Source organism: Mycetomoellerius zeteki, unplaced genomic scaffold (genome assembly GCF_001594055.1).
Source record: "Mycetomoellerius zeteki isolate Tzet28-1 unplaced genomic scaffold, Tzet1.0 scaffold5, whole genome shotgun sequence".
Taxonomy (NCBI): Eukaryota; Metazoa; Arthropoda; class Insecta; order Hymenoptera; family Formicidae; genus Mycetomoellerius; species Mycetomoellerius zeteki.
Genome location: NW_017257500.1, coordinates 35,842 through 63,741, shown reverse-complemented (window position 1 = coordinate 63,741; position 27,900 = coordinate 35,842). Strand labels below are relative to the sequence as shown.

General features: G+C 34.0%; 1 protein-coding gene across 1 annotated transcript in view; it reads left to right on the top strand.

Annotated features, from left to right (window-relative positions):
- LOC108727495 (dipeptidase 1) overlaps positions 1–27,900 on the top strand; it is a gene marked incomplete at its 3' end in the record, with an annotated part of 89,738 nt that overhangs the window by 33,420 nt on the left and 28,418 nt on the right. Inside the window, exons 3-5 of the mRNA XM_018455637.1 lie at positions 12,192–12,324; positions 19,611–19,761; positions 27,247–27,316. Of these exons, the coding sequence (XP_018311139.1) occupies positions 12,192–12,324; positions 19,611–19,761; positions 27,247–27,316 (354 nt within the window). The remainder of the gene's footprint in view (positions 1–12,191; positions 12,325–19,610; positions 19,762–27,246; positions 27,317–27,900) is intronic.

Sequence of the window (27,900 nt, the reverse complement as noted above, 5' to 3'; positions counted from 1 at the left end):
AGGCCATTGGAGATTATTCCTCTTATTTTCATTTTTGCACTAAAAATTCATTTTTACGTAAATTATATTATGCCATTACATTTAGATACTTTACATGAAGCAATCTTTAATGTACACTACTCTAAAATAATATAAATGACCGAATTTAGTACACCAAATATGGTCAATAAAAATGAGAGGGAAGAATAATGGCCAATCTCTCTTTTTTTCTAATTGTGATTAAAACAATAGAAACTGGCCATCTTCCCTATTTCTCTCATTTTGTCAACCAATTTTACACGCGGATGGTGCAGTCAGTACTCTACCATATAACTTTGGATAAACCCACATTTTTTCAAACGGAATTCGAGGGCTGCGTGCAGAATCCGTTAAAATGCATTACGAATTAACGGAGCCGTTACTCGCACGTGCTACATGGGAAGTAAGTAAATAATACATCGCAGGAGATTAAATCCCCGTGAAATTTTCAGTTACAATGCAATTTGCAGTCGAACGGGCGCGGCGGGATGCAGAAATCGAGCTCGTAGCCCCGACGCGACATCACGTTGCGTCGTGTCGGATGAAAGGATAATGTCGAAGATCGCCCGATATATCAATATCATCGTGCGTCCTTGTGGGGAGGAAAGAAAATTTCTCGAGAGACCTTTGAAAATACCATCGTTCTCGTTAGCAAAGACAGTCTCGGGGTGATCCCCAACTATTAAGCGCTCCCGTTTCTAGACTCGCTTACGGCGAACGAGGTGGTAAGCCGCAAGAAAGGAATTGCCACGAATCCGAAAAGTCAGTGCCCTCGTGGAAGTGCAGTGTGGAATACGGCATCTTTGAAAAGGATCGAGGTCTTAGTTGCTTTAATGTTAAGGTATCCGCTCATCTTCCAGCGAGATGGGGAGGGGGAGGGAGGAGAAGCCAAACGAGCATCCACCGAGCTAACGAGAAGACGTGTAAATGTGCGCCATTTACCGTTGCAACGTAATGAAATCATTAATGTTATTAAATGGAATATTAATTTCATGCATAATGAATAGAGATGCTAGTAAAACGCACCATATTTACGATGCGCGCACGTGCAACATACCGCGGCGCGTTACGAGCAATTTTTCATAATTAATGCCAATCTGTGATCGCGCGCAAGGTTTGCGAGGCATGGCGTAATAACGAGGAAAAATTATTACGATGATGACCCAAACGCAACAATGGTTGAATAATTACGCGAAAACTTTTTCAAAGATATCAGATACTTTTATACGAAACAATTAATAATGCAATTAAAATCGGAATGCCACTGACGGGAGAATTTTGTAATTATACCGTATAGAAGGCACATAACGTGAAATATCGTGTAGAACGTCGTTAATAATAATAGAAGCGTGCGTGTCCAATCAGATTTTATATAGATTTTGTTTAATTTTATTAATAACTGGAATTTTATTAACAATAATATCAAATAAAAATCAAACTTGTGCAAAGCAAAGTAACAAGGTTAAAAGAACGAATAAAAATGAGAAATTAAGATAATAAATAATAATTTAATCAAATCATTGTAAAAAGAGTAATAGAATATATCAATCACGCAAAGTCCTCATCATAATGAAATCGGTAGAATATAAAAACTTTAATGTTAAAATGCAAATAGACGTCGACAGAATCAAATTAATAAATAGATAAAAATTAAAAATAAATTGTAGGAGCATCATAAAAATAATATCGTTCTTGCACTTTGAAGATGTATGGCTTTGAAGATGTATATCAAAATGGCTTCAAAATAATTATTAAGAATGTATTAATAGAAGAGTATTAAGCGTATTTTTTAACAAAATGAAAAAAATTACAAATTTTTTCTATATTGTATTTTGAAGGCAACACAAAAAGGTTGGCGGCGATTTAAAACCTAGGTCAACAGTTATTTCAAAAAGAAATAGACATATTTTTAAAAAATAATTGAGATTTAAAAAAAATGAGAAAATTTTCATTCAAACCATAAAATTGTATTCTAAAATATAAATATTGAACTGTTTCATATGTATATAACATTCATTTTTATATGGAAAATATAAATTTCCAATTCCAGTCACTTTTTGTAGAAACTATATACCTTTAACATTCAAATTTTTATATTCTACCGACTTCACATTAACTAATGAATGCTCTGTGTAGTTGAAACGTCCTATTATTTTTTGGCAATAATTTGATATTAAATTATTCTCGGCTACCTAACCTTCTTGCCTTGTTATAATTTTATAAACGTGATTATTTAAACAGTATGTTACGTTGAAATCTTTATAATATTAAAAAAGAGATATTTTTAAACCCTTGTAGAAAACTACTACTGAGCATTACTAATGTGCAGTATTTTGAGACATTACTGCACCACAACACTACTGCGCACTTACTGTAGTGTAATAGTGCAATAGTACAGTAATGCCTCAAAATACTACTGCACAGTAATACTTTTCTACAAGGAAAGAGATCATATAGCTTGCATCTTGAGTTGCCTATGTTTCGATCTCGACAGATCCCTTAAGATATTCAGTCTGCCAACGTCAAGACGAAAGGGATAACCACTCGGTTATGTCCATTGGGACGAACGCGCGTACACATTCATGTAACATGTACATAACGCATATATCGAATGTATACAGCAGCCAAACCGAGGCTCGCCTCGATCTATCACTGTCCTGGTTAATTCAGACGAGCTGACGGTATCCGGTAGCGGAAGGTTACTTACCATTGATCGCGTGCCGTCGACTTACATAGAGTCTTAGACGGCATCGCGGCATAGACGAGATTTTCCATCCTTTCGTACAACGACCGCTTTTTCAATTCAACAACAGAACAGATTACAGACATCAATTTTGCAACATTATAACATAAAAATTTCGCTGTTAGATATTACACGAAGTCTATTAGTCTTTGTATACAGCATTTTTCCAGCATTTCTCAAGAAAGATCTTATTTACTTGGAGAGGCTATTTCTAGTATAAAAGAAAGTCAAAAGATCTCGCTACAATTTCTCACGCACAATACACTAGCGCGTCGCAGAATTCAAAGAGTACATGTGACAAGTATACTTTCGTTTGAACCCTCGGGCTGTCTATCTCGAGAAATCTTCGGCACTTCCGGCACATCACAAATCGCGAAAGTGTATTCTAACTTAAGATGAGGCATCCTGATTTATCGCGTCGCTGGATTCTCGCTGGAAATTTACGTTACATACACTTTCGGCATCTTCGTCAAGAGAAGCAATTCGTACGGACGGAAGGAAATTTAAGTCTCGCATGGCTGTTTCGGAATTTTAGATACAGAGGAGTGAGACCGATGGAGAAGTTGGAAAGCCAACGGCATACGATTTCCCCCACATTTACCTTTTTTTTATAACTGCGATCAAATTGAATTTCCATCATTGTCCCGCTTCCTCATTATATATTTTTACATTCAATAACTGAGTAAATGACAATAAAAGCAATAAAAGCAATTTTGCGTGTTAATTGGATATTTAAACACAAAAAATTTTAATAGCCAATTTTCATATCAAATTTTTTTAATACCAATTTTTCGACTAAAAATTTAGAATTTTAGAAAAAAGGATTGTAAAACAAGCAGTTTATGTATCGATTGTTTTCGCATACTAAATTATTATTATTGAAATAAAAGCATTTTGTCATCTATTTCGACCTTTGAACGATCGATTAATTTCGTTTCGTCGCAATTGTTTATTAAAATATTTTAATACAGTTAAACATTATAATATTATTTATTAATTATTGTATTTTGTAATATTAACGAGTATATTAACTTAATGATTTTGAAGATATAACAAAAGTGTTTTTATTTCTATTATTTGAAATTAGAAATTTTTGAAAATTTTGAAAACTTTCTTTTATTACTTTAAAAATTTTTTTAATTTTAAAAATGTTGAAATCTCTAACAATTTTAGAATATTAAAACAATAATATGTTAAAAGTTATATTATTTTTTGTAATTTATGTTTTTTATAAATTATAAGAATATGCAACATATGCCAGATGTTAAATTAAAGTTATGTTTTATTTATAATTTTTAATATTAGTATTAATTGACCATATTTATAAATAAAAATAAATAGTTTTAATATTAGTATTAATTGACCATATTTATAAATAATAATAAATAGTTTTGCTCAGAATTTAATATAATCTTTGCTGTTTCATCAAAGTTTGTGATATACTCAAAACTTCCAGATTCCAAAAAATGTTTAAATTTCAAAATATTTGATAATATAATATATAACTATGTATAAAGTTTTTCAAAAAGCTTCTAAGATTTTCTTATAGAATTTTAAATGTAAATTGAAGTTCTAGAATTGCTTGAAAATTGAATTAAGAATAATGTGTAATTATATCTCAAGAAATGGAGTATAAGTGATACCATAACATGAAATACGTTTAAAATTTACACAACGCCAGATGTAAGAATTAAAGTAACGCGATGAAAAAGAAAGCAATTTTTTAAATTGATTCTCATGGCGGCTGTTCGTGTAGTGCTCTCCACAGGATAAGTTAAAACGGCCGTCTTAATAGCCAGTTCGCATCGTACAACCACAAAATTGCTAAAACGTATATATTATATATATATATATATATATAAAAGAGCGCAGCTCTTACAGAGCTACAGTTCGCCTTTAAGTGGAATCGCAGACGCGACACGTTCTATACACGAAGAGGAGAGTATTTTTACGAACGTCTGACCTAAAACTCACCGTGACTACTGCTCGTTCTTGTGCGGAGCTGAACTAGTGGTGCAGAAGGGAAAAAGAAATCTCGCGTATACACGTGCACACGCGCGCACATGCACGGAAACATGTTCTTATGCGAACGACTGACCTAAAATACCGTGGTAACTGCTTCCTTACAATATCCAAAGAAAGAGAGAATGAAGGGTGATTGTGCGCTAATACAGATGTCAGTATATTCTGCTTAATATCCCTGCATTTACTCTGATGCAAGATTACGTAGCTCTGTTCTCGTAATCTCGTAAAATCACGTTCCTTCCACCGTTTGAAGTTGAGATTCGTTTAAAACTGAGATTGCTGATAACTGCAAACCCAGGACAATGTCTAACTCAGTACGAATAATGTACCTTTGTATGTCATATATAAAAAAGTAAGAAAATTATAAAAGTAACTACCGTTAATATTTTGTCCATTTATATGGGAATAGGTAGAAATTTTTTATTGTGAGTTTTCGGTGGAATCGCATATTTAAAGATTCGTTAAAAATAGTTATTAAAAAAAGAAATATGTTAAAACAATATCTATATTATAATTCACACTTTTTCGTTGCTAGGTGAAAGTATAAAAACATCCCAGGTGACTATTCCCGAATGATAATGTCCATCCAGTCATTCGTTCGATAACGACAAATCCGTGTTTTCTTTCTCCGATCGTTCCGCCACAAGTGGATATTCAGCTATATGCAAAAGTAATTAGAAGTTAGAGTTAGAAGCTGCCGTCTTGCCGTTTCCGTTTGACGTACCACCCATTAAACCGCAAGCGTAGGCTGAACTTTCCGCTGCCGTTGAATTATTTACTCATCGCAATTAGCCGTCTCGCGGAAGAAGTCGTCGAAGTATTCAAAATACAGACGTCCCAAACGTAGTAATTACCACTGCTGGTATCGCACACGATTAAAGCCCGTCACTATTAGCGACATCGCAATTCACAGTGCAATTTCTGTCGGCGGCAGACATCGAAGGGAGGGGGGCATGACGAGAAAAAGCGGAAATGTCTCGCGCCTCCTCCGTGTACGTTGATTTATGACACCGCGACGGTAACCTCACGCTTTGGACATAAATTTCGTCCGCGTTGTTAAATAAAACTTCCCGCCGACGCGACGACGCGCGATGCGCGCACTTGTGCATAATGCAGAAAATTCGCACCGAAGTAAGACACCATGGCCTCGGTTCCGACCGGGCGCAAGAACTTAATGTTGCTCATTTCCAAGTTCCGACAGTGTCGTCCGACGGGACATCAGCCAACAGTCTCTTGATAAGAATTTATTAACTTCGCTTAATCGCGTTTTCTCATTTTCCTCAAGAGAAATATATGTACAGGCTGTACACTGTTAAATGTCAAAGGAGCAATGATAACTCAATCCCGTGATTAAATAATATTTTGTTATTTTTAACTTCTATGTGTGACAAAATATAAATCAATTCATTTCTATGATTAATTTCAAACAACGTCCATTAATATATGCACTTACAAGTGACTTTATATACTTGTAGCTTACATGAGTAGATAAATTTAGAAAAGAGCATTGTAATAGTGACCTTTCCATTGCTTAAATGTAAGCAAAATAAACCGAGGAATAAATAGACTTGTACGTGTGAATGTTTGACGAGCGTGGAAGTCGCGCACCCCTTTGCAGAGGGGAGGGGGGTGAGAGTCGGGCGCCCCTTTGCAGGGAGGAGGAAGGGGTGAGAGTCGAAGGTGAGATTCGTGCGCCTCTTTGGAGGGGGGAGGGGGGGGGTGAGAGTCAAAGGTCTTAGTTATCTGATTTTTCGTGTAAAGCAGTGAAATAATTACTAACTTTAACTGTTAATAACTTTTTAACGGACAGCGACCGCCACCTATAACCTGGTGGAGATCACTCAGGGTGATGACTTTGGCTACGTTTACATCGTGCATTTAGGCCGCGGCCTATACAATAGATGTCCTTGTTTATCCTGTATATTAAACAAAGACACTATCGTATAGGTCGCGGACTAAGTGCACGGTGCAAACATAGTTTTTGACAACATATGTCTAGATCAAGGTCATCGGAGGTGGCTCCCTTTTTCTGAATATTTACCAAAAATTTATATAAAAACTGTATTGTAAAATTATTTCTATTCACACATCTTTAATAATTTTTTTCAAAATAATTTTTTTTTAAATTCATATTTTAAAAATTATTTTTTAAAAGCATTATTCATGTAGACAAATAGAGATAATTTTATTGTAAAACTTTTGTATTAGATATTTTTGCTATCTCGAGTAATTTTTGAAATATAAAGCTGAACACTGTTTTATATATAAGGGGTTTCGCCCCTTAAAACCTTTATATGACCTATAGAAATAATTAAAGATACCTGAAGTTGGATATCATTTGACATTATGAATAATATGAATTTAACAGTATGTTAAAGTATAATAAGGAAGAACAACTATTAAATATCAAAGAGCAATGGTACCCCAATCCCTTAACCTAATTATGGTTGAATATTATCTATTATTTGTATTACAAACAATCGTTATCTAAACATTATTAAGCACTTAGATCCAATTCAATTGTACCTGTTTATGTTTTTCGTAATAGATTTCTTGAGTTAAATAACATTTTGTTACTTTTAACTTCCATGTATGCCAAAATTTAAATCAATCCATTTTTGTAGTTAGTAAACAATGTCTACATTAATATATATGCACTTAGTAAATAATAAACTAACGTTAAATTTAATACATCTTGATTTAAATTGTTCAATTCCATTGTTTTAATTAAATTAACAACAAATTGAATAGGAGCAGTGGCGACCTATACAAATGATTAAAAAATAATTCAAATATGGTTTAATTTGATATTATGAATTTGACAGGGTACACACTGAGAGAAAAATATCGAAGTATTGCGAAGCAAATATTACTTATGAAATTTGATTGTGATAACGAAATATACATTTCTGTGAAATATACTTCATTTTTGTGAAATATATCTCATTAATTGCAAAAAAATAAAATAGATGGCTTATTTGCTAGGAATAAAATTTTATTTCGCCGGTATTTAAATAAATATTTATTTCAGTGAAATAAATATATTTCTCACAAATATATTTTTAGACATTTTTTCTCATTGTCAGTATTTAAAGAGAATAAATTAAGAAAAATAAGATCTTTAAATTATTAAAAATAAAACTAAAAAGAATTTTGTAGCCCCAAGAATAAATCAAATATAAATAAAATGCCTATATGAGCATCCGCGGTTATTGCTACACAAATTGGATATAATTTGATATTATGAATTTAATAGTGAAAGAAATCTAATCACCCGCTTATTTGACTACAAATGATAAACGTCTAAAAAATGCGCATAAATCCCAGTAATGTCAAACGGAAGTCGTAACGAGGAAAAGTAAGTAGGAGAAATCGTTGTACATGACGAGCTCGCGTGACGGGGAGAGAAACAGAAATCACGATCTTCGTATCGCGTGCTTTTTGAATTCGCATTTGCTATTTTTTGCAGCGCCAAGTACATGTCGTGCATGGAGCGTAACCTTAGGAGACACATTCAGAACATTCAAATTATTCCGAACCAAGCCGTTATATTCTTGCTTTGAATGCATTGCAAAAGGACCCTTAAGTTTTCGTTATTTATTATCATCGCCGATATCAGGCGATATTTAAAATGCAAATTACTCTCGCGTTTGTAGACTATCGTAATACGCATTTAATTATTCCTGGCGTTATCAGATGCTGGATTAAAGCGGAGCATTATATGTGTCAGAAATATCTTGTAATTAGAATACGAATGCGATTAATGCTATCGTGTTTTAAACGCGAGTAAGCCCGCGAGCCAATATTGAATAAAGATAATCCGTTGCAATAAATCGAGCTATTTTTATCGATTTTAGCTTTAGTATAAGAACAGTCTACTTTACATTACAATATCGTTATAATATATCCATTAACATAATAAATTCCATAAAGTTCAACGCAATATAAAATTTACATATTTTTGAAATAATTAAATAATAATTAGTTTTGCGTTTACGTTTGCTCGTTGTACATGAATTACAGTAAAATATTAGTATATTATATGGTCTTTGTGTATATGTGTATGTGTGTGCGTATTAAATATTAAAAAATCAAAAGCACCGTTCAACATGTTTACGTAGATTAAGACTCCTGTTTACTTACCACTACTCAGATTTTGACGTTAGAAGCGAGAAAATACGTAATAAAAATTCTTGCAAAATATATTAATATGGTGATGAAAATATGTTTCAATAAAACAACACTTCCCTAGTAATACAATTTATTGGCACAATATTGACTTAATATTAGTTCAATACGTCCCCAATGCATCCCATATATTTAACTAATATTGCCAATAAATTGCTACTAGGATTACAATCGATAAAACTGACTTGTAAAATATATCAAAAATTCTCCTTTTTATTTCGTTAATTAATAAATGATCATATATCTGGAAATGAATTATGCATAACCAAAAACAAAATAAGCTATGTTTCACTGTTATCAAAAATTATCAAATTAAAACCATATAGAAATGAATATGATTTAATTTCTTCCTGAAACAAAAAGACACCCAGATAGACTTGTATGACGATCACGATATGCACAAATTAATTTACTGAAAATTTAGAACAATTTTATAATCATTTATGACATTATAAAAGCAAAAACGTTTATATTAAGGAAAATATAAAATTTAGGTTATTTGAATGATTAAATTTTTTGTTATAGAATTACAAAAACATATGTATGAAAATATATCTTCAGATCTATAATATTCGTTTTACGATATTGCTATATGAAATATTTACATCATACATAATTAAATGAACTACATCGTATAATGATGCACATTTGCAATTATCATGTGATGCTATAGAAAGCTTAAATAATTTTTAAATTTTTCTTCATTTTATGTCGCATGAAATAAGATAAATATACTGTAAAATTTGGGTAAACAAATGTCGATTTTGATATACCGAATTTTGTTGAAAGAATTCGTAATCCTGATGTGATGTCATAGTAAGCATAAATGATTTGTAAACTTTTACTTATTTCATGCCGCATAAAGTAAGATAAATATACTATAAAGTTTAAATAAACATGTCGATTATGAAAAATTCGCGCGAAAGTCCACAGAAATCACGCAGTGTGGCGTTGATTTTTCCATCGAAAGTTGCATGGTTTGAAGAGGGACACATGATGGAAATGTGGACTTGACCTTGAGTGACCTTGTCAAAATCAAGTTAAGGTCATTAATGTTTTTTTTCTTAAGTAGAATCCCTATTTTTTATTACATATTCTTGTAGCTAACCTCGAGAGCTTTCCAAAACACTATAATTAAATTCATTTTCATTAAGTTATATACTTTTCGAATTATAAAGGCTTGAAAATTACAGTACCGCCGGCATTAGCATTACCCAAGGTGTCCGACGGACGGCTAAAACCTCTTGTTGTTCAGAATCATGGATAACTTTGTTCCTGGATAAATTTGTCAAGATCAAGGTCATTGGAGGTTGTTTTTCTTATTTTCATTTTTGCACAAAAATTCATTTCTACGTAAAAATGAAAATAAGAGGTACAACCTCCAATAACCTTGATCAGACACCCGTATATAAACATGCATATTACATATATGATCAGTACGAATGACAAAATAAAATCCAATATATGTCAAATTTATAAGTGTTCAGACAAGCGTGCGATTAGCTCAGCGTTAGCGTAGGTAGGCTACCACCCCAAAGATTGTAGGTTCAAATCCCGTCGATACTCCATGCGTTTTCAAGAATATTTATAATTGCGTTATATAATTATAAGAATTTGTATGTACAGAAAAATAATTAATAAACTTAATAATTATTCCGAAAATAAAAAATAAAATCTAAAAAAATAAAAACAAATTAAATTATAATTAAATTTTTTTTTCGTTAAAATATACTCAGTAGACAAATGTACATATACTTTACAGCAACTTCACGTTTATCTTACAATCATCCAATGCTTCATAGACGAGCCGATTAAGATCCGAAATATTGCAGCAGCATTTAGTAAATCAGAAAACGAAATATCATGATGTGCAAATATGATGTAAATATGAGACACTAAGAATCAGATTTTTGTTTGTCATATTTACATCATATTTGCGTCATAGTATTTCATTTTCTGATTTACTAAATATGACTACAATATTTGGGGTCACAATCGCCTCACCTATTACGGATTTGATGATCGAATACAACGTAAAGTTGCAGTAAAATTTATGCGCATCTGTCTATCTGGGCAATTTTTTAATATATTTTATAGGTAAGTCTATTCAATTAATCACAAATATTATTTCATTGAAAAACATTTCTACTCAAATATAATTTGCAAACATTTTTATTACGTATTCTCTCGCTTCTAACGTCATAATCTTAAATAATACAATAGTTGTGAGTAAATAAAAGTCTTAGGGCTATAGCATACAAAATGTATAAACATAGCATAGCATAACATAAGCTCGTCTGGACTAATAAATATCCAACATAAAGTTTCCGTATTAATTTACATAACATGATCATTGGTCCAAACTGTCTTATGCTAGCTATGCTATGCTCATGAATTTTGTAAGCTTTAATTCTTAATTTTTAATTAGGTGATGCGCGTCTGAGCTCAGATATGGAATTTGACATAACAAATATAGAAAGGGTCGGTACACACACGCAGAGGCACGCGGCTCTTATTCACAGTGTCGTCGCCAAAACCAAAAAAGGTTAATGGCGAGAACAAAGAGGCGCGGTGTTGTATGATCTAGGGCCCGCGTCTATCGATCTTGGATCTACGGCGTCATCAAAGGTTCCGCGATACGGATTCTCTCGTATCGGCGCCGCGAAGACCGGCGGCTCTTTAGATCGCCGATCGTGGCTGATTTTGGGTTTTTCCGATAACAATCGGAGGGGGGCCGAGTCGCGATATTCGACGAGCAAGATCGTCCGGGTTTCATACGTTCGACGTCCGCAGTCGGGTACACATCGCACAATCTTTTTTTTCCGTAAGACAATACTTTTTATTTTCCTTTCCCACACTCAAAAAAGTGATCTTGCAATTACAGCGAAAATTATTTAAGTACGAAAAATAGCTGGAATAGATAAATTTCTAGCAGGTACTGCGATATTGAATATGTATTGCATCTAATCATATAGATGACAGAGATAGAATTTAGATTTGTGCTATAAATTCTATGCGTATGATACATAATTTTCTATCAGATACAAAAAACAGCTATAATTCTAGCTGGAGCAGCAAAATATTTTTTTGCGTGCAGAACAAAGTTTTAAAGAAAACTGTATCTAAAGTACTGTGTGGCTCCACCTACCCACTTAAAGATTAAGCAATAAATTGAAGTGCGATTTAACTTACATACATTTCCGCTTTATCGTTGCAGTTCTGGTCCGCGTATGTGCCCTGCTCGTCGCAGCATCTCGATTCGGTCCAGCTGGCCCTGGAACAGATTGATCTTATTCGCCGATTGGTCAACAAGCATGCGGACAGTATGGTCCTCGTTACCACAGCGGAAGGTTCGTATTTTCGTCCGCCCGTTTACGCGGAATGCAGCGATAAAATCAAGAATGCATAAGTTATTAGCGAAACGTTAAATCCATCACGGCCTGGGAATGAAAATTCACTCGGCGATACATTTGGCGAAATGCCAACATGATTCGACCTCAGTCTCGCTCGATACTTTCAAGCTTAGAATACTTTCGATTGAGTTCGCTCGGTCGGCACTTCGCCACTCAGAAAAATATGTGAACGACGTTCCGCAGAAGAACTTGTGAGAGCCATCAATTTAAAATGCTCCCTATTTTTCATCCAACGGGAAATTTATCCACCCCAAATTATAACGAATATTCCACTTAACCCTTTAATACCAGGCATATTACTTGATAATCCGAGTTTCACCCGGAGATTAATGTGCTGCTCGGCACTGGATCAGTCTTGCATAATTGCTCGCTATATCAATCTATTCTCCAATAGACCCCGGCTAATGTTTAAAGTTATAGAGACAAAATCCACATTGGATCTTCCCCTTATCCGTACAAACAGATTTTTAGATTCATTGTATGAAATTTTTTTCTCAGCCGTTATCCGCATCCGCACTCGGCGCCGACCTTTCCCTGTAATCTCCATGTCTCGCATGTTTCGCATGCTGATGGATATTCACAAAAATAAAAATATAATTTAAAATGTCGGCCTTGGAAATGTGTCGTCTGCAGCACGTGTTCGCTACGTCCCGGAGCGTCTGGAACCGAGCGAATCGCTACAGCATTAAATTTTCATTGTCGAATCGTGTTACCTATTTCCCGCGAGTTCTCGACATATTCGAGATCCCTCGACATTCGGAGGTAAGCCAGAATCGTCATTTTCCATCCCACGCTTCATTCTCGCATCCCTCCATCATCTTCGCTACGTGTTCTTTCTCTCAAAAATTTAGGATGCACTTTAGACCATGTGGAAGAAGTGCGATCCGGGAAACGAGCAATCGCTTTTCCAATGTAAGAAGCATCTTTCGACCTCGTCGAATCCATTTCAGAACTATCCGCCGATGAACAGTTGAGTTTTCCAGGTGCGATGTTCCCCTAAAAGATTGGAAAAAAAAACGAGAATGTAATAAGATCGATCCCAGGGAAAAATGTTTTTCTCGTATCGATTCTCTTTTATTTTTAAAAGCAAAATTTTCACATAAAGGATCGAATCTCTTACGCAGCACGGAACAAATTTATTGATGCCATAAAAAAATCTGATGATGTGGTCAAATACATTCGTATTGATAAAAATATAGTGTACTATTTGGTGCGTTCCGAAAATCACATTTATACGATAAATTTTGTACGCCACTTTGTTCCATATTCGTTACTGCCGCTTTGCAACAACAAATTGTTACAGCCACTGGACTTGTCATGTTTTCATTTCATATTTGTCTTTTAAAAGACTTGAATTAAATAAGAATAATATGTACTAGCTCCTCTTTTTTAAAAACTAAAAGGATATTGATCCATTGAAATTTCGATAAAAATCGAAAAGAGATAATTAGAAAAAATTAAAAATCAAAGTATTTTAAATAAAGTATTTTAAAATAGATTAGGATGTGTTTTAGACGTATTCTTATTTTATAGAGTTTTGTAAATGTTTGCAAGTATGTCGTATTTGTCTCATAGGCTTTCTGTAATAAGCCATTAACTTTAAGCTTTAAGTTTTAAGCCGTAAGAAATTGACCAATTATAATCGATTATTTTCACATGTGATTCGATCAATTACTTACGGCTTAAGATTTAAAGCTTAAAGTAGAAATTGTCACTCTTGTGCTAATTTCGTGATATCTCCATATAATTTAATAAAAAAAATCGTTCTTCCCTTTAAAGATATTTTTATTATTACATTTATTCCTGCAGTCATTATAATCATAATGTTTTGAAATAAATATTATCATAAACATAAGATTTTGATAGATTTGTCTTCAAACATGCAAAAATCGGAAAAGAAGAAAAGAAAAGTCGATGATAACGACAATTACAACGCGATGAATTTGCGACATTGAAAAAATAAGAAAAAATGAACAGAATTCTGGTAAATAACGTCGCTTTATCGATTGACAAATATTTGTCGTATGTATTTCTAAGAAAAGATGGATATTCGCGAGACGGATATATTACAGAGACGGTTTTATCAAGTTTAATATTACGGGAAATAGTCATTATGCTTTTGTTTCTCTGCAAGCATTATATAAATAGAAGTTATAGTCTCGAGACAATCGAATGAATATTTCAATCAGACGCGAAATTAAGCGATATCGATGAGAATTGTATTAAACGTTTTATGATATTTATTCAATGAAACCTTTGATAGAGTTATTCGAAGAAGTTTGAAACGGAAGAGATTAAAGCAAATTTGGCTGAATATATAACAGATTGGGGATTATCTTGTATAGAAAATTCCGTGCATATTCCTGCATTCTGACAGAATATATCGAATTCTTTTTTATTTATAAACGTAAAGTTTCTGTTATAGCTTTTCACCGCCTCAATTGCTATTAGCTCTATTCGACTTGCTTACACTTTTTTACACGTTTTACACTTAAAATGAGATAGATATATATTTGGCGCTGAAAAGAGAGAAAACGAAGATGGTGAATGTAAAAAGTGTAAGCAAGTCGAACAGACCAATTGTTTCTTTTTTAACGTTCCGTCGCTTAAAGAAACCCCTATCATTTCTTCCCCCCCCCCCCTCCCGCAGTGATTTTTAATGTGTCTTATTTTGCGAGGATGTACGCGTCGGACGAATTCCTAGAAAATTTCCTATATTTGGTGAGCAAATATTTGCTGCTGGATTTCGCCGTCCCGCTGTCACAATGCGCGCTGTCTAAGCGTAACGCAAATCCGATGGGAAGATGATGGAACACGAGGAAGATGCGCCGGATGGTAAATTCCAACTGGAATGGAAAAATGTCGGTCCGGCGCTACCGACCGACGTACTCCGTTCGATAACCCCGAATGTCGACGACTGCATGTCGCCGTGCACATCCATATGCAAATGAACATAAAATACGCATATGTACGTTCATACATACGGACAGCTGATTGTACGAAACCGACAGCCCGTTCCCGCGTCCCCTCCACGTGTCACGGGAACTTTTTTGCCGCTGATTAAAAAGGCCAAAGTATCTCGGAGAATGTAAACGCTCGTTGTAATTCCGACATACGTTGTTTCGCATTTTCGCGTGATATTTTCGAGTGTCGAATCCACCTCGGCGAGTGACATTTTTGAGGAAAACAATTTCGCACAGTATTCGCTAGTGTATCTGTCTCGAAAAAAGTCACGTTTAATTTTCGGAGTTACATTTACGTCCCCTACCGCATTTTTCCTTCGACACGTAGTAGGTATAAAGAAAATCACATACTTTGCCTTATGCGCGCAATCCGTTCTCGATTCATATTTCTCGAAGCATTGTCTCCGCTTGTACTCGCAGTACATTTACGCGAGCGTTGATAGAAAGACAAACGATCGTACGTCACCGTAAAGCAAACCGCGTGCTCGTCTTTTTAAAAATATGCAAATTTCATGCACGTTACACATCACGGTGGTGCACTATCTCTCCCGTCTGGCAAAAGGGGGTTTCGCGCGAAGAGAGCTCGCAAGCGAGAAAGTACAAAATATAGCACTTTGGGGAAGCAATCTGCCAGATGGAAGAAAAGGCTCCTGTAGAACGCGGAAGATGAGAAATTCCAGGAGGAATGGAAGAATGTTCTAAAACCATGGAGCTCGCCGTAGCTCCTCCGATAATGTCGAAATGCTAGTCTTGGTATATACGTGAGCGCGAGCACGTATAACATACATTCGCATGCACTTTGTGCGAGATATATGTGCATACGTACGTGCAGGGACACCCCGAACCGATACACTCGTAGGATCAAATGTATCAGCGTTACGTGCGGGCGGGTGCAAAAGTATAAATCGCAAGCCGCACTAAATCAGGTGACCATCGACAGGACGCGTTTTATTCGCGTCACTCTTTTTTCGTCCGTTCGTCCATTAGAGAAGCCGTAATACAACGTAATCGTCGGCCACGTCAACGGGAAAAATTAAAGCCGCGACAAATGACATTCGCTTGTGACGCATGCAATTTATTTCGAAAATGCAGTCTGAAGAAATGCGTTGTTAAGCTTTCCGCTGTTAAAAAGTTGAAGAAAGGAATTCGTTGAGAGCTGAAGGAGGCAAAGTTAAAGCGATCTTAAATACACGGAAAGAATGATTTTGCTAAAGTATCTAAACACTTAGTTAGATATACATCTAAAAATAATTTTGTTGGACTATCAAATTATATAAAACTCATTGTTTATTAGAATGTCGAAATTTTGTACAGCATTATCATTAACATTTAAGGATGTATCATATACATTTTTAATAAAATGAAACCATTATGAATAGATTTTTCTATATTATTACCTTAATTAAAAAAGTAACACAACTCAAAAAGTGTGATTTTCAAATTACTATCATAAATGAGTTAGGTAAAGATTAGTCTATCAATCATCAAAAGTAAACTAATTTAACTTCACAGTCTGTTTGTCAAATAGCACTTGTGTCACATTCTTAAGACTTTTAAAGAGATCGTAATATTTTCTATAAGAGTAACAAATGTGTCGTTTTTGTAGATAAGAAAGAGAGTTTTTAACAGAGAACATTTTAAAACACTTTTGGTGATTAAAGTTTAAAAAAATTATTTTATTTTGAATGTAATTATTTTAACCGATCACATACAAGGTAAATATAAATAGCTTTGATATTTCGAATTATATCACTTTTGATAAATTATTCCAGATTTGTTATAATTTTGTAGGATATCAAAATCATCACAATTCGAAAAGGATGATTTTTCAAAGGTTGTGAAAGGAAAATGACAAAAACGATATTTGATCATGTTTCTAAGAGTATATTCTTTTTGCCAACATTACTTGATAGTCAATAATTTTTTGTTGAATTGAATAAGTATAGGCTTTCTTTTTTCTCTAGAAAACTTAATTGTTTTAATTACGTCATTATTAAAGTAAGCATATGATATTGTATTTGAAATTAATATAAAAAGTATAGTAGCAAATAAAAAAATCTGAATAAAAAATCCAAATTAAAAAATTTAGATAAAAAAATTATTTCCATAAGAAGTAAACATATTTTTAAAAAATAATTAAAATGAAATGAGAAAATTTTTATTTGAACTGTAATATTGACCTTATTTATAATATTTATTTCGTATGTATGTAACATTTATTATTATATGAAAAGTATGAATATTCGAGTCATTTTTCATAAAGACTCTACGTCCTTAAGCGTTCTATATATTTATTTTAACAGTTTAATGAAATTCTTTTCAGATATGAATCTAGTTAAATTTTTAGACATTTCAATAATAAAACCGTTTTTTCTGTGTAGACACGTCAAAAGTTTTCGTATTGAAAGATGGCTTCCACGATTTGTCGTCCTAAAAACGGGATTATACATTTAAAAAGTATGCAAATTCTAGTACAGGCACTCTCCTACTTACAAACTTTCGTTTCACAAACTTTCGCAAGTACGAAGAAAATTATAATTCGTCAATGCCAGCGCTGTGAGGGTCGCTCGCATAAAAAAGAAAGTAGACCAATTTAATCTTTAAAAGAATAGTGCTGGTTTTTTAATTTTGTACGTGTATTTTTTTTTAATTTAAGTAGAATAGTCATTTTGAGTTACAAAAGACTGTAAAATTGACGTGTCCTAAAATCATAAAACTAAATTTATCTCCGAAAACGTTTATCCTATGCAAAAGCCCTATCTGCATGAGCTTCAATTATCGATCGTTCGACCGGTACGCGAGTATAGGCACGTTGAACGTATTAAAAATATACACCGGTATATATCGTAACGATGCAGCGCGGGTATTATGTATTCCGGTTACTGCTTTTGTGATATTACCTCGCTGCGGAACGATATTTTTAGAAGCGCGATAATCCGCCGTTGGCGTCAAGTGTATTACTTCCACCTAGCTGCCGTGAATTCTTTGTAATTGGATGATAAATTACACCGCTTACTTTTTTCCCCCTTTTATCGAACTCGTCCGTAAAGCCACCGTAAGCCGACGCCGGAGTATCGCAAGCAACCATTAAGAATTCGCATGGGACAACGTTATAAATATATATATCGTAATCATATATGTGCAATTTTACGCAAACGTATTGACAGCGAGACACCTCGCGAACCTTCTCCCTCCCAATGTGTGTCCAACGAGTACTTTAATCAAATCCGCAAAACGCAGACCGCAAAATTGGATTCCCAGATATACCGCCGACCAGATCTCGCGCCGTCCAATTCGATTAAGCGATTAAACGTCGCAGATCGAATTCGCGGAACGCTGACAAAATGCCCGATTACCTGATTAAGAGCTCCGATTCCGCAAGCCGAGCTTTTCTTCGATCGGCTCGGATTTCAGGCTTTGGACGTCGTGCACCGCGCCGGGGTTAATTAACTTTTATTTACACTTTGTAATTAACGATCGTCGCGATGAGACATTCCTGATAATCACGGGCAATTTGAAAGATTTAATTAATCCGAAGATCGGAGACGCCGGATAAGCTCATTTAATTATGATCCATGTGCATCGCGCATTGTGCACATCGTAATTGAATTCTGCACTCGCCTTGTTCACGCTGAAATTATGCAAGACAAAAAGGGATTGTGAAAAAGATATTGCGTTTATAACTGAAGCATTTTTCTCTGATGAAATTTTTGTTTCAGACGTAATTCCGGTATATAAGTACATACGTCCGTCGGGAGCGCTGTTTCCGGCGCGACTTTGTCGTTGTTTTCCAATGTCGTGCAAAGAGAATTTGCAAACTTCGCAGATCCACTTACCATCGGTATTACTTATCGGAGGTACGGTCGGAACTTCGTAACAACGTTCCAGCCGTTATTAGATTCACGTGTCACTCGCGTTACGTGCGAAAGCTCGCGAGAGCGAGATTATTCTGCCGAGAGAAAAGTTAATGGACAACGCGCAAATCTGGACGGGACCGAAACATAGAGAGCGTTCTCGTTTATGTTGTTCCTTCGTAATGTTAAACAGCAGCTAGAGTTAAAAGTGCATTGCATGCGAGGTTTATCTGTTTGAAACACATATCCGACACATTCATCCCCGAGTTATCGGGCTCTCATGATACAAATCCAACGTCTCATCTGAGCAAGGGTCCGCAATGTGATGAGACTCTAGATTCACGCTGTGAATAACGACGACAGGAAGGAAAGGATACATGAAATAAGTTATAATGTATGGTTACAGGTATCGAGAGAGCGCACAAAGAGGCTAGATTAGCAAGCCTGATAGGAGTCGAAGGGGGCCATGCTGTCGGAGCGAGTCTGGCGGTCCTGAGGATGCTGTACGAGTTGGGCGCCAGATATCTCACCCTCACGCACACGTGTAACACGCCTTGGTGAGTGTGCCAGCGCAGAAATAAGAATGTCGACGATCAAGCTCTAAAGCGGTGCACAATACGAGAAGCGAGTATAACGCGTTACGTTAACCCATTATACTTGTGTCACGCAAGCTGCAATTTCCTGAGAGGTTCTCACCATTATACGTATACAAACTCAAGCTCTAAACCAGATTCCAAATCATTTCGCTTAAATCAAAGCGTTAAGAGCGGTAAACGCAATCGGATTGATCTTTCAGAGCTGACAGCAAAATCTATCTAATCTTTATGTAATTTGTTCCCTTACATTAAAAGTGACAATTCGAAAAATTAGTTTTTCGGAAAAGAGGAAAAATTATTTTTCAATTTGATAAAAAATTGTTGACTAACCAAATAATTGACAAAAAAAAATAGACTTTTAGAAATGTCAAATGTCGTTTTTATACCATTTTCGTTTCACAATCCTTGAAAAAATTACTCCTTTTAAGTTATGATTTTGATATCCTACAAAATTATAACAAGTTTGAAATAATTCATTAAAAATGACATAACTTAAAATATCAAAACAGTCAGTATTTAGCTTGATCAGCTAAAATGATTAAATTTAAAAAAAAACAATTTCTTCTTCAAACTTTGATTGCTAAAACTATCTTAATTCTAAACGTTTTATATATATGTAGAAGATTCTCCTATTTATTTACAAAAACAAATTAACTCAAAATTTGTCACTTTTGTAAAAAGTATAAGCTCTTTAAAAATTTTAAGAATGATTAGTACCATTTGGTGAAGTTAAATTAGTTCATTTTTTATAATAAAGTAATTTCTATCTAACTCATTCAAGGTAATATCTCACATTTTTAAATTGTGTTTGTTTTGAAGTAACGGAACGAGTTAATGCTGAGTCTTAACTCATTTAATTTATGTTAAAAAAATATCTACTAATTAATTTTCAAGAAACTAAAATAATATAACTCATATAAAAAAGAATGAATACTAAATATATTTTAATAAAAACAATTCAAATTGCAGATGTAATCTAAAAAAATTGAACTGTTTGACATTTTTTTATTGAAAGAAATTTATAATTGAGTGGATCCAATAAACCTGTCGCAAGCTCTGGAAGATTAAGACGAAAGATTGTTATTCACATGATGACTTTCAAGCCAAAACTGAAGTTTGAATACGTTTCATTTTTTCAAATCGGGAAGCTTTGTAATAATTTATTACGCTTACTAGAGATTGAGAGATCTAAACGCAGCATTCATGTAATCGACGAGCGAAAAAGAGTTAACGATGAAAATGTAAATAATTTACAACGAATCCGCCTCGTCCGGATCAAAAATTGAAATAAAAATATATTACCCGATTCGCGTTGATGCGTGAATAGTGATTATAGTATAGAATTTTACCGTCCGGCTGCTGAAAATGAAGCCGTATAATAACATCGGTCGTCGCGGCAGATGCAATCACCGGTGCCTTTGCAGGTAGGACTTTTCATCCCCATTGCCTAGAGCGAAACACCCGGTCGACGGTAGTCCCGGTCGACGGTAATTCCAAGCCGTACAGTTTCGTTCATTTCTCGTGCATTAAAAGCTATCGCTTTGAACGCGAGCAGTAAAACGTTTAACGTAAACGGATTAAAGTTCCTATAATAGTTCGCGCGCGGACCGTAAGAGATCAACGGCATAACGACCGCGGTGCGTTTGTGCAGTAAGTAATCCGCAAAATTCACGGACTAGCTTTAGCTAGTTTTACGGTATTACCTGGTATGGCCTTTCAAAGCCACGGCCGCATTGAAAAAAACGATAATTGCAGTGTCGAAGAATCGGTTATACAGGCCTATTTCGTGGATTATACTTTCTATATTTTTATACTTCAAAACATTTCGTAAAATTTTAATTTCCGTAAAGTCAACTAAGTGATTAGACAATATTGCACTTAAATCGGTCATTTTACCGTTAGAAAAAATTTCAAAATCCTTGGATGCATTCTGTACTATGGATCATTGAGCAAAATTGGCAAAAAAAGAGATTAATATGTTTATTTATTATAATATTCGTAATATAAAATAGAGATAAGTTATTTTACATTACGAATATTATAATAAATAAACATATTAATCTCTTTTTTGCCAATTTTTGCTCAGAGAGTGCTCAGTAAGCAGTTTGTATGCACCCCTTATTTCTTAGAAAACACGAAAAACCTGCGTGGTAGTATTAATTCATCAGAAATACGTATATTCAATTACTATTACATTTTATTTACTTTTATATTAATAGCCAAAAAAACTTATTTAGCACTCAAATGTGTATCTATATCTACATAAAAACAAATGATACATATTCTTCGGACCAAAAGTTTGGAAACACTTCAAAAATTGACACATTCTTGGAGTTACTTATTTAAATATCCATATAACAATGTGTTTAAATAATAATTCTGTACGTTCAAAAACTGTTATTGAATTTGAAGAATTATTGTTAAAAAACATATTACATTAATACATAAAATGTGGTGAACCCAAAAAATGACTATAAAACATAGATAAATTACAATAATTGTAACTATTTTTATAGTAATAATAACTATAATTTATTGTCATTTACAGTGCCAAATATATATATATCTTTTTTTTATAAAATTTACATATAGTTGATATCAGTAATATTATAGCATAATAACTAGGACTGAATTTGCTTTGAAAGCTTTGACATTTGAACTTCGAGGCTTCACGATTCGAAGTTTCAACATTAATATTCTTCGAAGATCAAAATATCGAAGAATCAAAATTATGAAATTATTAATATAATACATATAATTAATAATAAATACATTTTCATAAAAAATATATAAATTTGTGAATAGAAAACTATATTTATAAATATATATTACGAATATATTTCTATTTTTTTCTATTCGCACAAATATATTTTTCGAAGCTTCAAAGCTTCGAAGGCACCTTAAACTTCTACAGTTTCCAAGTTAACTTTAAAAACTCAAATTCTTTTAAAACTTCCAATCTTCAAAGTTGTCAAAAGTAACAGTCCTATAAAGTAATAACCACATTTATGGTAACATGTAATTACAGTCACAAATACGAAAAATTTCTCACAAGTAATTACCCAACTGTTACTCACTAATCTGGATGAAACTATGCACACTTGTTTAACATTGAAAAATATTGAACCCGTATTTTTTTATTTTTCCCCGAAATGAATATTTTAAGGATTGAAAATATTCCTCAACCACCCCCAAGAATGAATTTTAGATGAATATTTTCAATATTTATTAGTTCAGAATTCACTGGCACAAGGTTTATATACATATTTATTGGAGCCGTACCACTTCATTAAATCCTAATTTTCATCTTATTTTTGCTGTTTTTTTAAGTTAGTATAGAAAAAATCAACCTGACTTTGACACACATTTGATCTCCAAGATCAAGGTAAGGACATCATTACATCTTCATCAACTCTGTAACTTTCGTCGGAAACATATTTCGTTGCCACCTGTATGCTCGGAGTAATTCTCGTGGCGAGATAACATATTTTTGGGGGTGGTTGAGAGGTGGTTTCAACCCTTAAAATTCATTTTGAGGAAAAATAGAAAAACACTGGTTCAATATTTTTCAATGTTAAACAAAAATGTGCATAGTGTCATCCAGATTGATGAGTGACAGTTGAGTAGTGTTACATGTCAGTGTATGAATATTTGATACAGTAATATCAAAAATATCAATTTTTAAAAAGTGTTTCTAAACTGTTCTGGAGAGTATAACAAAAAGGGAAAAAATATATATATTTCAATATTTTTTACGAATAAAGTTCTTCTTTAAAATTTAATTACGATGTTACCAGCTCTTGATAGAGTTACTCAGAGCAATCTTTTTTTACCGCACGTCGAGCTATTTAGAGAAAATATCAAACGGGAACGTAGGATTATGTGAAGATCGCAGGTTAAATTGTACGGCCCAGCTGGTGCCGCAGCAGACGGAGCTTCGAAATATTGCGACAAACAATGGCCGAAGCGACGGTAAACTTTTACGAGACGTCTTCTCGACGGCTGCAAGACGAACGCGACAGAAAGCTTTTCGACTGATGTATCGCGAGGGTATCGCGCATTCCGACACGTCGTTCTTCTATGAGCGGGATGAGCTCTGATCGATCTGTCCCTCCCAGTTTCGGCTTCCGATTTTATGGCACCGTGCTCTGTTTTACGACGTCGCGATGAAGAATTGCTGCTCTATTATAGATAAATTTTGATGCTTCTACCGCGTTACCGCGTTTATGGTTGGAATGGATTTATATTTATCTTCCAAACACTCTTTTTGCCATCTCATAAAATTTTTTTTTTTTTTTTTTTCAATAAAGGTTTTTATCAAAACCAACACTACACGAATTTCAGGATTTTGAAATTTTTGCGTCAATTCCCTTGCAATTCAATATTGTTATTTAAAGATTACGTCCAGATTAAACTCACTAATTTTCGCATTTTACTCAATTGGGCAACATGTTCATTATACGTTTAGTTTGAAATTATCCAAATTAAGGGTAATTCACGAAGGGTAATTTAAACAAGGTACGTTTATTTAAAATGTCGTGTTTTACAACATTCTCAATATTTTCGTGTAACCAAGAATAAAAGAGAATTTCTGGCTATTTCGTCGAATAATACTTCATTATTACGCGACGTATAATGAGGGACACGCAAAACGGCTATCAACTCGTTCAGCTCCATCCTAGAAGCATATTTAATGGGATTCTAAAGTCGTTGATTTTACCGATTATTTTTCAAACAAGTATTTTCCTAACTGCCTTTATATACAGATTTAAAAATCCTTTTCCGTAGTTAAAATCTAAACGATAATGTATTCCAAACCAGTCGACTTTATGCCAAAAACAAAAAAAATTGAAAAATTATAATTTGTTTCGCCTTCTCTCTGGCATCATTTTGTAACAATATTTACTTTATGTATAAAAGTTTCGTACTTCAGATATACATACAAAACAATTTTGTTTTAGACTAGGGATTACATGAAGAAACAATATAGAGCTTTTAGAATTAAGCTTAGATACCTAATATGAAAAATTAATTAGTTATAAAATTTGTACGTATAATTTGTACCTGCGATATTGCTGTAGTAGTATGGTGATGTGTCAAATGACACGTAAATCGTATAGGTTTTACTGATGCCTCTTTCTATCAATAGATTAACTGTAACCTCTTCAGATTTAATTTTTTTTATTATATTAAAAAAGTTCTTTTTAATTCAATTTATGCGCACTTTGATGAGTAATTCATACTAAACAATTAATTTTTTTCAAAATTTTGACTATTTCTCCAACATTATTATGTACATCAGATTTCAAATGGTCTATAGAATTAAATAATTTCAACGGATAATGTCTTCAAATTTGATGTATGTTATACGTTAAAATGTACGTAGGGGGGGGTCTAAAGAGGTTAATCTCGGTTCAACTTATTCTTCGTTTTTTCCTAATTCTTAAAATTGGAAAAAGATAAAGACTTAGTTGAAACAAGATTAAAATTAAACTATATTGATAGAAATTGATAGAATTAAACTACATTGGGCATGAATCGGTAAAACAGACGACTTTAGGATTCCCTTAACCCGGCCTAAGAAAAATGTCACGCGAAAATACGCGCGAAGCCACATCAATAAAAGTCGTCAACAATAGGAGTATTGCCGAGAGCGATTTATTTCCGCGACGGCCGTTATATTTCATGCATCCCTGCTTTGCTCATCCGTTGCTTTGCAATTAAATCTCGCGTGTAACATGATAAATCCCGCCCGGATTAATGTATATTGTAGCAATATTATACGCGTCCGTCGAACAACCGGCATTTCACGATAGATAGGGCGATTACGACGCACGGTCAAACAAAAATGCAGCTGGTTGCTGCTGTCGCGCCTCTCCAGGCGGGCGACCATAAATCCGCGAAATCGCGTTTACGCAGTGCGACAGGTGCCCGATCGTTGAGTCCCACGTGATTAAGTTCGATACGGCAGAACGTTCGACGACGGCGCCGTGTACAGCTTCGAATTGGCCACTCGAACTGAATGAGAGGAAAAGCCACGACGCGACGTTTAATGGCGCGTGTCCGCCGTCGTCGTCGTCGTTTGCAATTAAATCCGGCGATGTGGCTAAAACTTGTAGCCACGACTCCCGAGTCGAGTCGAAGGATAGTGCAATGCGACGGCCGATTATGGGCTCGGTTATCGATTATCGCTACCATTATTGCCACCGCATCATTGCTCCATTCGTGACGGCTTTAGGGGATACGCCGCTAATGCGCACGATTGTCAGCGTGGTATTACCTCGAGTCCTCGAGCTGACGCCTAAAGCACGTCGTACGTCTAGCATAATCCCCATCTACATAAGATATTTAACTCTCCTCCGCCTGTACACTCTGCCGACAGTTGTTATCGCGATTAGTCGCGCGCCCCGGGAGAATTGGGATGGCGTAATGTGATATGTGACTAAAAGACATGTGTAAGTGTACTGAAGAAAATGACTTCTAGGGAGAACATTAGGAAAATCTATTTCTCTCGGCGTTAACATTACAGTCGGTCGTTTTCTTTCGCATAAAAACCACCCAATTCAACGGGACGTAAAATTTACTTGCGCGTTACATCACAGAATCCAATTACCAATACATCATGCTGCACAAAAATACATTTGTCGCGCGATTCTATCAATGATCCATACAGAAATGTTCGTAATTATTCCAAGATAAAATCACAAAAATTGAGAATTAAGAGAAACATTTCAGATAGTATATATCGATTTTTTTATAAAACAAGATTAAGTTGTTATAAAATTATACTAAAAAAATTAATTTATTATTATTTGTTTGAATAGTTCTAAGTAAGTATTTACTAAATGTAAACATATATTTATTTGATATAAGAATTATTAATTTTTGATTTAATTATCATTTTTTTATTAAGTAAATACATTTACTTACTATAAATAAATGTTAGTATTATTTTAAAAAATATGTATGAAGATTTATTAATTTTTTTCAAGTATATAAATTATTCAGTGTTCTCTTAAGCTTATTCTGCTTAAAAAACGTAAAAAACCCGAAATAGACAGTGATATTTTTATACAGTAACGTAGCTGCCTATTTACATGATAATTTCTCTATTTTGTCAAATAAAAATTTAAAAGTTGATGATATTAATAATGAGACTTAAGTTCACTTCAAAAGCATTTATCAGATCTAATGAACGCTATTGTGCAATGTACATTTAATGAAGTTGCGTACTAGAATATTCCCGAGATCATTCGGAATAGAAACAAGTTAGTTGTGGTATGATTACGAACTAGCCATTGTGGCTCACCGCGAGCTGCTGTCCTGTGAATAATACTATTGTCGTTATCGTTACGGGTGCGTGTGGAGACCTGTGATTAGAGAGAATTCTATCGCCATAACATTCACAATTGTAACTACTGAGTTACTGACCTGTTGGTTCGTTAGGGCAGACTGCAGCACGGCGGATGAACCCGGTCAAGTGCCTCAAATCGGTGGTCTCTCGAATTTCGGCAAGGTGAGTACAATATAAAGTATTTTACAAATTTATAAACATTACTTCAATATACGTTGCAGTTGGCATTCTCTTATATTTGCAATGAGATTCACTCCTTTACTCTAAAAGTTATACAATTTAAAAAAATTGAGTTTCTCAAAAAAATAAAAAAACTATTTTTCAACTTGATATAAAATTATTAATTAATCAAATAATACCAAAAAGAATATATTCTTAACACGATCAAATGTATTATTTTTGTTATTTTTAATTTCACAATCCTTAAAAAAATTATCCTTTTCGAATTGTGACGATTTTTATGAAGTTAGTTTTATGAAGTTAGTTCTCTTTTGGTCACTGAGGCATGGTTTTTCGGTGTGGTTAGACTTAACTTGATGGAAAAATTGAATTTTTCTAACTAAGGTCATTTAAAATTATCTACAAAACCATCAGTTCAGTTGTATTTCTCTAACTATGATTAATCATTAACTATGATTAATCATAGTTACACTGAAAAAAATACATGTAATTTTACATGGAAATTACATGTTCATGACTGGAAAATTGTCTAAATATGATTGGAAATTTACAATTTCCAGTAAATT